A 13,181-nucleotide genomic window follows, 5' to 3' on the forward strand; every position below is an offset into this window, starting at 1 on the left:
ACAAATTATTATCGAGGTCTCCCCCCCCCCCCGTTTCCAATGCATACGTGCATTACTAGTAGATCCCACCCCCATATGCAAAGGTATGCATTTGGGTTAACCCCCACCCCCTCCATGCGTATGTACTAAATTTACGTCCCTTAATCCAGCACTGCTGGGCCGAGAAACCCTAGTAGATGAATAGGGACCCTACAAGAGGCCAGATAAGGATGCACTATGCATTACTCAAACTATATTTAATCAATTAAATTACAATAAAATTCAACAACCTTGTCCATTCAGATAATATATGAATATGACCTGAAACAAACACTATAAAAGCTGTTAGCACTGTATTATGTGAAATTTGTCTACTCTAATGGAAATTTATGGAACAAAAACGGAATAAATTAAGGTAACAACCTCCTCTTTCTATCAAACAAAGATGAAAATTAAGAAAATAAGAACAACACAATTACTCTGAACCTTCTCAGCTGCAAGATTACTATCTAAAGGAGATGGTATCCTTACAAGACATCAAATCTATTTTCTGTCATAAACAAAGAGAGGTAATAATAATTTTACATCTCTGGGAAACCAAACTGAACACATCTAAATGTTTCAAAATCATCTTATTTTAAAGCAGGGTGCTTTCAAATCATGCTAAAGCAAAACATTCATTTCTGCGAAAAGATTCACATGTTGGTCCTTTATTGCTTACTGCAAACTGTTCCCTCATCCAACAATGTCGATAGGAAATAGCATTATCAATCAGAATGTGGCAGTGAGGACCTTGCTATCACATTTTCAATATTGAATTTCAAGGAAAGAATAACATAGAGAGTTGATTTTAAAAGCAAAAGTACAAGAGATGTACCTTGAAATTAAAATTCTGACAAAACCCATTCTTATATAGATGGAAATGATGCTTAAAATGCTGACGTAAATCATTCTTATTTAGTTTAAAATACTGACAGAGGCCATTTTTATATAAATAGGAATGATTCTCAAAATAATGAGAGCCCAATCTTTTATAGATAGGAATGATGCATTTTAATAATGATAGAGGGTATTCTCATATAGATGGGAACTATGTTTAAAATGTTGACAGAGGGTATCATCATAAAGATGGGAATGATGTTTAAAATGCTGACTGGGTATTCTCATATAGATGGGAACTATGTTTAAAATGCTGACAGAGGGTATTCTCATATAGATGGGAACGATGTTTAAAATGTTGACATAGGGTATCTTTATATAGATATGAACGATGTTTATAATGTTGACAGAGGGTATCCTTATATAGATAGGAATGATGTTTAAAATGCTGACAGGGTATTCTCATAAAGATGGGAACGATGTTTAAAATGCTGACAGAGGGTATTCTCATATAGATGGGAGCAATGTTTAAAATGCTGACAGGGTATTCTCATATAGATCGGAATGATATTTAAAATGTCGACAGAGGGTATTCTCATACAGATGGGAATGATGTTTAAAAGACTGACAGAAAGCCATTTTCTTATAAGACACACTTTTTAGTCAAGATATTACACATACCATATTTCATGAAGATACTTAAAAAGGTTAAGGATATATGAAGCATACATGGTTCCCCACCTTCCCCTCAAATGAGATAAATAGGGAGGTAAAACTATGAGTACTAATCAGACTTAGCAATATTTAAACTCAGTTAAATTCAAATAATGATTAGTCATTTAATGAGAGGCACTAACAATAATTATATGGCATTTTAAAGAACTAAATGACTTTGTACACATCTAGTTGTTAAAAATCATTTAGACCTAAAACAGTATGAGAAAGTCAATCTTAAACAACAGAAAAACAATTCTGCCAACAGGCAAATATTTTTCGTTTTGTTTTTAATGGAAACTAAGGAAAACTCTCTCAGGCATCATTGTATATAGAGAATACCCATGATAACAGTTGGAATTTGGCAGTGATACCATATCCTGCTATTACGCTGTAATTAAGTGTAAAGAACAACACATAGTTTGGTAGCAAAAACATGTATTCATAGAATAACAGAAAGTGGTATAATAATGTATTCAATATAAGTTTCTAAAATTTGTAACAAAGAATCGTAACAGTGTAGGGGACAATTCCAGAACCTCTATCACTGGTACAGAAGTAATACATGTATCTTGTTGTCTGTTAACTCAGATAAAGCTATCAAATCTAGCACCACTTTGTTATCTATATTACACAATTACATTCAAAAAACGTGTTAACCTATTCCTTCTCATAAGGTGAAAGTATGTTATAAACTATTATATAATAATAATGTCTTTCAGTGCAAAGTATCTATATATATATGGTGCATTAGAAGTGTGTGGTATACCAGTTTACCATGGTATTTATTTTCCAGTGGTTCATACCATGATACTTTTTCACTGTTCTGGTAGTTTGGCATATTCTGGTCAGAAACGACTGTATTTAAATACTTAAATAATTTATTACGAATTTAAAGTATGGAAACTCCTTAATAATTTTTTTTACAAATTCAAAGATAATAAAAGCATGTTTTCATTATTTATGATATTTCTATTTACAAAACAGTTGTATTTGGCACAAATTAATTTTCAATATAACAAATATAATTATATGTATCGACATTTAATAACCTATTTGACAAATCCAAACTTTGGAAACATTTTGGATATTTAAAAAAAGCAATTCAAAAAGTAATTACTAGCTTATATTAATGTGTTTGGTACATCTATTCCTTTTCAAGGCCAAGAACCATCCATAGATTTTCAGGAGAGCAATGGTGTTTTGTTTGAATTTAAAATAATTTCTCTAGTCCACAAAACATTTTCTCGTTTGTTGTCGAGTCTGTGTGTATTAGAAGATAATTTGTTTTCTTTGAAAAATATGATGGATACAATATGGTGTTATTTGACTACCAGCTATCTGAGTAGCAAATTTACCCCAAAAATCCAAGGCCCTGCCCAGAATATAAAAGTGTTGCTCCCTGATATAACTTTATTGCAGTATGTTCAGAAATAATGTGGTACAAGACATTTTGTAGGACCCAGCACGAACTATATATACATATGCATACATATATACATACGTGTGTGTGTGTGTGTGTGACAGAATTTCCACAGTTCATTTCCTCTTCTTACAGACTTTAAGTGATACAACAGAATTAACTACTTAATTAGTTGAGTCAATCATCAAGTTCATACACGATGCCCCTATCCCACCCCCACCACCCAGTTATAATCTGCCAAAGCCCATTCATATACAGATTGGGATGCTTACATGATGGAGCTTGTTCAATTACAAGACACTGCCCAGTCTTGATGCATGGACATACCAAGATTCTTCCAAAATGAGGAGGTAACTCTGTAAGTACTCATCTGACAAAGTTGATTCTTATATGGAATACCAAACTCAACTCTTGTCATGAAAAATGCATAATTTCATTAAGAGATCTTAAATGTTCAAGAGAAATTAACCAGAGAGGATTATGACAGGAAAAGATACAATCTGAAACAAAAGCTCGAAAAGTATAAAACTTACAAGGTTGAATCTTAAATGGGTCAAACACGATTATCATGATAAAAATATATGCCAAGTTACCGCGATAAGCATGTGATAGAGAGAGAGGCTGGACAATTTTTCAATCAAAATGGGAATAACTCTTTAAATGGTACTAACAGCTGCCTTGCTTGGTGCTCAGCATTAAGAGGTTTGTGTTAGGACTGGTAGGCCAGGTGTCGGGATAATGTTACTGGGTGGGACATCATGCTACATGTCTGCTGCATGATGCCCAAGTGCTAGACATCACTATAAACTGCCACACTGCAGACATCATAGCGATATGACTGAAAAATTGTTAAAGCTACGTTAAAAATCCAAATCAGGCAAATCATGTAATTGTAGACTGAAAACATTACAAACAACTTCTGTAACCAGTCATATCCCTTAATTCATAAATGCTTTCAGGGATCAAATCAGATTAAAATGTACAAAAGTGAAACATCTAGCTATTTTGGATACAGTATATTTCTTTTTTAAAAATGGAAATGGTTTCCAAGTTCATATAGGTTCATAAGTTTTGACATAACAATGGCAATTTAATACAATCTTTCATTTCTACAATGATATGGGTGGCACGATTTTGATTTATCCTCTATATAAATGCAGAGATATATTCCCATTTCAATGTCAAAAAGGAAAGGAGATTTAAAACATTAAATTCTTAAGATCATAACATTTTATCCAACCATGTATTGTAACGTTTGAGCTCTCTGATTCAACACAAGTTTTGTTGAAAACATGCTTCCTACAGTGTTCTTAAATAACATGTGTAATGGTGAAGTCCATCAGGGAAATACTGCAGTGATGTGCTATTCATGATGTCTTTCTTATTTAGTTTTGAAGTTTTAATGCATACATTTTTTCCCTGAAGTATAATCCTTTTAAGCCACCTTTCATTTCATGATCATTCTTCGCTTTTCTTAGGTATACCAGGACAATAAGCTGAAGTAATTTTTGATTGGTCAATATCCTTATGCTTTTGTGACCAAGCAAACATGTATGTTTTCACAAAGAATAAAATCAGGCATCAAACACACACACACACACACACACACACAATAACAACCATACATACTAAGTACATGTGCTCTCCTTTTAAACTTCTAAACATCTGGTCATCATAATAATTTAATGAACAAGTTTGGTTTCTTTGCTTGCTTTCATGGCATTATTGGTTTTAAGTACATGAGACCTAAGTGCCTTTCCCAACGATATACAACAGGGTTCATACTGAACTCTGAATGATAAATTCAAAGACTTTTCCCAAACTTTCAAAGACCACAAACACAGATTTCCAAGACCTATTTTCACTAACATTTTGTATACAGGTTACATGAGAAAACAAAGAATGCAAATACTACAATATTGTTTAATGAAGAATTCAAACTATAATTAATTTCCTAAATTTGCTTTATAATGATCTGGAAGATAGGTTAACATTCATTGTTATTTCAGAAATATTATAATGTATGCATCACATTTAATACAAAATAAATTGTTCTCTTAATTGACATCAGTAATGCTTTAAATGCATTATTATAGTTGCTGCCTTTTCTCTTCAATCATTTTGGAAAGAGAAACCAAAGTTGTCATCTTTTCATCTGCTCTTCTCCTAAGAGCATTTGACTCTGTGACAAGCACAGTGAGTACTTTTAACTCTGCTTCTTCTGCCTTCTGAACAGAGGAAGCATGTAGGCTGGCAATGTCAGCTTCAAGATGCAGTCTTTTGTCTTTAAGTTCTTCCACTCCATCTATGGCTAACTCCTGTTTCTTTCCTTTTCTGATTTTCTTCTCATGCTCCTCCTCTGCTTTCTTCTTATCCACATAGGCATGGTACGTATGTCTTGCAGAGGAGGCATATGTCATCATTTTATTGCTAATGACGATTTCCAAAGGTCTGCCTGCTTTTCTCATTGTGTCAATGATTAGCCTCTGAGCTGTGAGGCTTTCCTTGCTATGGTTCTCAACATGTACCTGTTTGTTGACAGAAAATCCTCTCTCCACTGTTTCCTGCTCATGTGACAACAACAACATTTTCTGGAGAACATCCCAAAGTTCAACATATTCCTTTCTTTTGGAAAGGATGGAATAAAACACTTCATCATGGCTGTCATATTGTTCTACTGATTAGTATTTCAAGGGATAATTGTCCCATTTGATAACATCGTCCACTAATTTTCCATACAGAATCAATATTAAGTCACATCAGGACTCTACTTCTTCCTGCCTCATACATAATTCTGTGGAAATTAGAAAACAAAAAACATGCTTTAATTAGTTTCGGTGCTGACTTCCTTTGATGAAGGGTGCAGCTGGCTTGCTTTGATGAAGAGTGCACATGTTATTGAAGTCGCTGCCAAGGTTAACAGTGGATGGCCAAACAAATGCTTGTTTGTTTTTGCGGCAGCAATGAAACTGAATGGGTCATCAAAAGAAAGAAACCAGAAAAACTCGACTATGTACACCTGAATCTAACAACCTTGGACAATTTTATTTGTGATTAAAGACCTCAGGGTAATCTGCTCCATTTTCCCAAACTTTCAAGGCCTTGAAAATGCTACCTCATTTTTCCCAAACTTTCAAGGCCTTGAAAATGCTACCTCATTTATCCCAAACTCTCAATGACCTTCAAAGACCATACAAACCCTGTACAAAGATAGTTGTCCTAGTGATACTGAACCTGCAACCACTTTAATGTGAGTCACAGTCTACTGAATCTGCAACCATTGAAATGTGAGTCACAGTCTACTCAATCTGCAACCATTGAAATGTGAGTTACACTCTACTGAATCTGCAACCATTGAAATGTTGAGTCACACTCTACTGAACCTGCAACCATTGAAATGTGAGTCACACTCTACTGAACCTGCAACCATTGAAATGTCAGTCACACTCTACTGAATCTGCAACCATTGAAATGTGAGTCACACTCTACTGAATCTGCAACCACTGAAATGTGAGTCACAGTCTACTGAACCTGCAACCATTGAAATGTGTCACAGTCGACCAACTAAGCTATCATGACTTCTTATATGAATGAACAACTAACTAATGCAGGTACCACTTTGCATGTTGAGTTACACTCTACTGAACCTGCAACCATTGAAATGTGAGTCACACTGTACTGAACCTGCAACCATTGAAATGTGAGTCAGTCTACTGAACCTGCAACCACTGAAATGTGAGTCACACTCTACTGAATCTGCAACCATTGAAATGTGAGTCACACTCTACTGAATCTGCAACCATTGAAATATGAGTCACAGTCTACTGAACCTGCAACCACTGAAATGTGAGTCATAGTCGACCAACTAAGCTATCAAGACTCCTTATATGAATGAACAATTAACTAATGCAGGTACCACTTGAGCCAATCAGTTTTCAGTATAAGGTATATCTATGTAAAAAATTACACAAAAATATGTTCCAACGTTCCTTTATAAAAATGTTATTTTTTTGTGTTCTAAACTGAAAGCATCAGAGCTCAAAGGCTAATATACAAATCAAGAATGGGATCAGAAATAAATCTTACATATATTTTAAAACTGCAGTAAAACCATTTTACTGCTATATAATTGTGATACACTGCAGTTATTGTTCTGGTATCATGAAATGCCTTGAATGAATAAGTTCTTGTTCTTTCTTATATAAGTCCTCTGTCAGACGATCAATTTGATCTAAAAATAGAAAAATATTTACTGCTGTTAATTCTTATTATATGTAACATACTTCATGAAAGGCAAACTTTGAATATTTCAATGTTGAATTTAGTATCACTAAATTAATTGTAATATCCTTTATCATCAACGGAATAATTCAATATTAATTTAAAACTGTTAAGAAGTAGGAATTTTGAAACTGAGGCAGGAACTAATGTTTCTATATTTTACTCTGAAGCTTACAATTCATTTCTATGCAACCAAAATGATGGCTGATTCATAATTAAATGAGAAATCACAACAAAGTCAAGTGGTACTAGTTGTAATTTGAGTCACTACAAAGCTGCAGACGATAACAAGGCTACCACCTGACATGGGGTTAAACAATTCATTTATATATTGATACTTTGCAGTACTGAAAAATATGTCTATACAATAATTGGTGAATCAATACAAAATGATACTGTATACAAGTTAATCTACAGTCATGAATAATTATTAGTCATTTGCCTTGTTATTCTTTAAATTAAACAGATATTGCAGGCACAGAAACTCATTTTTGTTAGCAAAATTTAAAAAAAACCTATTGGCAACAGCCACCTGCCTCCCACAAATTAACACAAAGTGTTAAAGTTTATAATCTCCCCTCCCCCTTGCCAATTCCATCCTAATTATCTAATCCTAACAGCATATTCAGAATAAAAGAGATATTCCAAATGTGTTCTACATATATAATGAAGTACTTTACTTATCATATGATAACAACTTTTATGCTAAGTTTCTTTGTTGATTCATATCTTGTTTACTTGGGTTGAATTCGAAAGCTACACTACAAGTGTGTCATGCAGTGAAATATGTTACACTGAATTCTCATTGGTAGTTATTGTTTGTTTCAGTCCAGGATAAACAAAAACCACCAATCTAAACTTAAAGTAGCTTTTTCCCTGCATGATAAACACTGGATGTATTGGCAAAGCAACAAAGAAACTTCATGCAAAAGTCTTCATTAATTGACCTGTCAAGTACACAAATCATACATGGGGGACAAATTTAGAATCTCTCATTTTATGCCAAGATATCTAATCAGTGATACTAAATTTAGTATAGAAAAGGCAAACGAGGCAGATTTCACACTGCATGAATTGTTATCTCAATTTATTTATATAAAAATGGTCATCAGTTTTGGTATTAGTTTTCCTTTTTCATTAACAAACACAAGTACCACTAGCCACAGCAGTTTTTTTTTTTTATCTCAGCAGGAAGTACAATGCGATAGAATTTGTTGGTATTCATCCCTATTCCCACAGCCTTATTTGTTCAAGATGAGATTTTCCTTTCAAGATGAGACTGAATTATTTCTTCTGTTTTGATTATAACACTGTATTGTCTTCCAAGTTTAAGTGAAACAGGAAATTGGAAATAAGATATTATTAAAGTAACCATGCAGTGCAAAACAAAGGGCATGGTAACCAAAATGAGTCCTGCATCTGACTGAATGGAACAGCCATAAATGGCATAAAACTTTGAATAAAATACACTGACAACTAAGAGGCAATCTGTTTGAAACTGTTTTTGTTATCTTGTCATGGATGAAATATAATGTATGTCTGTAATTTTCATACTGAAAATGCAAGCAGCATTTCAACACAAATAAAAGATCACTACCTACCACTGACAGACCATGAAAAGATGGGAAGACCATTAAGTTCATATATTGATAATGTATCATATCATAGACTGTATTGTCAATGCATGGCATAAGTGTATCATTTCACACCTACATAGGACTATGTTTGCCAAATTACTAGCTAACAGTTTTTTTCTTCTTTACATAATAGATTGTTCAGCAATGACTAATGTTGACCAATAATCATGTTAGGCACGAATTAAACAAGCAAGCATGACAAAAAGTAAATGCATGTAGAATATTTATATTTGGAATAATTTGATCCTTTGTATTAAATATGTATTTAATGCAATATGCAAGTATATGTATGCACCAAATATAATAATTTTACTTAAATTGTTAATCAGACTATTAAAACTGTGAACTAAATGATGCTATTGAAACATTATAGCTAATTTAAAAATAACTTTTATTTATAGAATTTCAGACTGTTCATGGCTAAATTACTCAAACTGAATATGCTGTAACAGTAGGTAAGATGATTTATTGTCATATTCATTACAATATTATATGACTCATACATGGCTTGATGTCATTTGGAAAATGACTGATGCTAGTTGCCAGTAATCTGGCCAATGTACCATGCTGTCAAAAGGATTCAGTGACTGAACTGATCAATGTCAAACATGGCTAGTAACTTGTTGAAATATGCATACCAGTATTATTCTGACTTATATCATGGAAAGGGCTTCCTAATATCAACCTTCACAATAAATTTGGTTTAGATCATGCATAAACATAAATGCTTGAGTTTTCATTAGACAGCAGGATATTCTGGGTCAATCAAGGGTCACTACTCTGATAGCCATGGTCATCATTTAAGACCTGTCCAATATGAAATGTCCACACACATCCCCAGAAATCATACCTTTTTAAGATAATCAAGATGCAATACCTATGAATTATTGTGTCAATGTTTATCACTAAACCAATCCAAGACATTGTTTAGATAAAGCTTCAATCAGACATTGTCCAAAAAAGACAATATAACACAAGCTTTGGAACACCACAACTATGAGTAATTTTAATTATTCCAACCCACAATTAGCTGTTGTTGTTATAGGGTTTAATGTCATTTTTCAGCACAAGATAGGCTATACATGGTAGCCAGAATAAGTGGTGGAGGAAGAACCCAGGAAAATCCCAGAAAGAACCACCGACCCACAAGAAGCTAATGGCAAGCTTTCTCAGGAACCAATATAGGCCGAGTCTGAGTCTCAAACCCATGTAGACAGAGGTGAGATGACAGTGATCCTTAACTGTGAGCACTTTAGACCACTTGGCCCCCCCCCCCACAATTAGTACTGGAGGGCAAGAATTGAAAAGAACTTGATTCAAGTCTGACTCTGTGATTATTGCCAGCATATGCGATACTATCCTATTATCTACTTGGATCCAGAGTAAAGGGAATCTTTGAAACAGCAACATGTATGAAATATTTTAAATTACTTTACTCATCCCCCATATTTTAGTTTTAGTCATCCCCCATTTTAATTTTAGTCATCCCCCACATTTTAATTTTAGTCATCCCCCCACATTTTAATTTTATTCATCCCCCACATTTTAACTTTAGTCATCCCCCACATTTTAATTTTAGTCATCCACATTTTAATTTTAGTCATCCCCCCACATTTTAATTTTAGTCATCCAACACATTTTAATTTTAGTCATCCAACACATTTTAATTTTAGTCATCCACCACATTTTAATAGCAGTAGTATCTAACCTGTTACTGTTACAATGTGTAATTTTCCAGGCAGAAGGGAGGCTATGGCATCAACAACTCGGGGATAACAACCACTGTAGTTTCCCTTATGATAGGAGTCTTCGTTAATGAAAGTTAGCAGAAGGTTGGGCAACTTGTTGTACCAATACAATAGAAACCAATAAAATGATGGTTTCACTCTGTTGCACCAAACAACTAAGACAAAATGAGGAAAGTTAGTGTGAGACCACCATAAAGTGGTGCTCATACCATCATCTCCTCAAAAAGCAGTTCAAATAGACCCAAGACTTTTAACAATAGCCCTAATATCATGGGCTTTAATTCCAATAAAAGAAAGGTTCCTCTCAGTGTGTGACTAATAACCTCACTTGATAGTAAAAACAATCCACCTGGAAAAAGTGCATGCTGAAATATCAGAGGAACCCTTAACAAATAGGAAGAGTTGCTTCTGACCCCCTATACCCTTCAAAACAAGACGAACAGAACATTAAGGCCCTGACTAAGCAAATAAGCACTGATACTGGGGATCTAAAAGGCACAGAGATCACTCCTTCTAATCAATGAGGCTATGTAAATCAGAGGTGACTTCAGGACAAAATTCTTAAAGAAGCTGCACAGAACAGTTCATATGGGTGTTTTGACAATTCCCAAACACAAAGGATTCCATCTGAGCATAAGTGAGCAAGATACTAGTCTTTGGAACTCAAACTACCTGATGACATCAGAAAGATAGAGAACTTGAGTGTGTTAAAAAGGGCTACACTATAGCCATTAATAGCAGATGTCAAAAAGAAAGAGAAGAAAATCTGTAAGTGTCCTCTCACTGCACCAATCACTGAAGATTTTCCTTTTGCACCCAAGACTTTGGAATTGTTGAAAAGGGACTGCCCTATAGCCCCCAACAGTGGACACAAATAATCTCTCCCCATAACTGAAAGATGCAAGTCAACCACTGCAGTTATGAAAGCAGCTAGAATAATGCATTTTCTACTTTCTCAATCAAACAAGATTTTCCACCTTCAATAAAAAACTATAGAAGTGGATGCTTTTATCTCAGAGTGAGGCACACACACACACACACACACACACACACATATATATATACCTTGCTCTAAAACTGGCCTGGTTATATTTCACCAGCAATGAGCCTTATGGAGATGATGATTCTGAGGGATGATGTAAAGCAGAGCTCCCCCTTCCCTCACCTGATTCTGCAATTCTTTTCTCTGTGTTAAACTAAGATCATCGAGAGATTGCTGAACCATAACAATGGAGGCCATAAGGGAGCTATCAAAAGAAGCACTTGCAGAATAGTTGGAGGGTGTAAAGAAATAGATGATCTCCCTTTGGCTGAAGACATTCACTGCCCAGGTCCTCTGAACCTGGACTGAGATGGCATAAAAGGGGAGCCATTTGCCCAACCTCATCATAAGTTCACACACCCAAACAAACTGACTGCTACCTCCTAATGCTGAGAACATTCAGAACTGACCCACTAGACCTTTTCAACAGACTGCACCTCTTGCTGGGAACATAAACTCATCCTTAGCTGCCGTTTCTTAGCACTGATGGGTCAAAACTTTCATGCAAAGTGAAAGGAAGGCTAATACCTATTTAACCTGATGCACGTTACTAATGACATGGTGTATGATTACCGAGACCAAAACAGGGCTATAACAGTGCCCCAGTCACAAGGTGTTTGTATGAAGGAAAATCCCTGCAAAACTATACTTTCTGGTTCCAGATGTGTGCTGCAGCCCCAATCTTATGTAATTGTGCACATAGAGCAGGGCTCAGGTGTGTGGACTGCGACTGTGGTCAAACAGAAGTCATAACTGACCCACCAACACAGCCAGTAATAAAAATCAGATCACAGGGGATTTCTGTATAATGAGGGTCCTTGTGCAGTTCCTGGAAACAGAAACTAGAGAGGGCTATATAAAAGCCTCTCTAAGGGGACCAAGTCTGCTGCAGAGTACAGGATCCCCAGGAGGCAAAGGTAATGCTGGGCCAACAATTATTCTTGTCTACGACAGCCGTTATGAGGAAGGATCTTGTTGAACCTGAAAAGTGGAAATTCAACACTATAAAAAACAAAGGGATGAGATCTGACTTCTCTAAGATGGGAATAAGTCTGAGTTCGGTCACTGTGTTTCAACAAGGGGACAAGTCTTTTAGGAACTGAGCACCAAGCAGGCACTGAAGAATACTGGATGAGAATCACTGAGGACCTCAGGCCAGCTGTGATTTCCTCACCACTCTTGTAAAACTCCACAAACAAGTCCAAACAGAATTGTTCTAAATTAGGATGCCTCTTGGCTCAGGGCCTCAGGTGGAGAAATGGTCTCAGGCACTTGCCTTTAATAGATCACTGTTAGAGAAGAGAGTAATTTATTGTTGTTGTTATGGGGTTTAATGACATTTTTCAGCACAAGATAGACTTTACATGGTGGCCAGTATAAATGGTGGAGGAATAACCCAGGAAGAACCACCAACCCATGAGAAGCTACTGACAAGCTTTTTCAAGTATCCACATTATCTGAGCCCCAGACTCAAACCC

The 13,181-nt window shown here is 35.3% G+C and overlaps 1 protein-coding gene across 3 annotated transcripts in view; it reads right to left on the reverse strand.

Moving 5' to 3' along the window:
- Positions 1 to 4,904: 4,904 nt before the first annotated feature.
- Positions 4,905 to 13,181, reverse strand: part of LOC149797683 (uncharacterized) — a 79,752-nt gene continuing 71,475 nt past the window's right edge. For 2 of the 3 annotated variants that reach the window (XM_089962599.1, XM_089962598.1), the window contains exon 9: positions 4,905 to 7,226. In XM_089962599.1, the coding sequence (XP_089818725.1) occupies positions 7,141 to 7,226 (86 nt within the window). In that variant the 3' untranslated portion in view covers positions 4,905 to 7,140. The remainder of the gene's footprint in view (positions 7,227 to 13,181) is intronic. The other variant, XR_016421860.1, reaches the window with a different exon arrangement.

This window comes from Sinohyriopsis cumingii, chromosome 6, assembly GCF_028554795.1.
Source record: "Sinohyriopsis cumingii isolate HCF-2022 chromosome 6, ASM2855479v2, whole genome shotgun sequence".
Lineage (NCBI taxonomy): Eukaryota > Metazoa > Mollusca > Bivalvia > Unionida > Unionidae > Sinohyriopsis > Sinohyriopsis cumingii.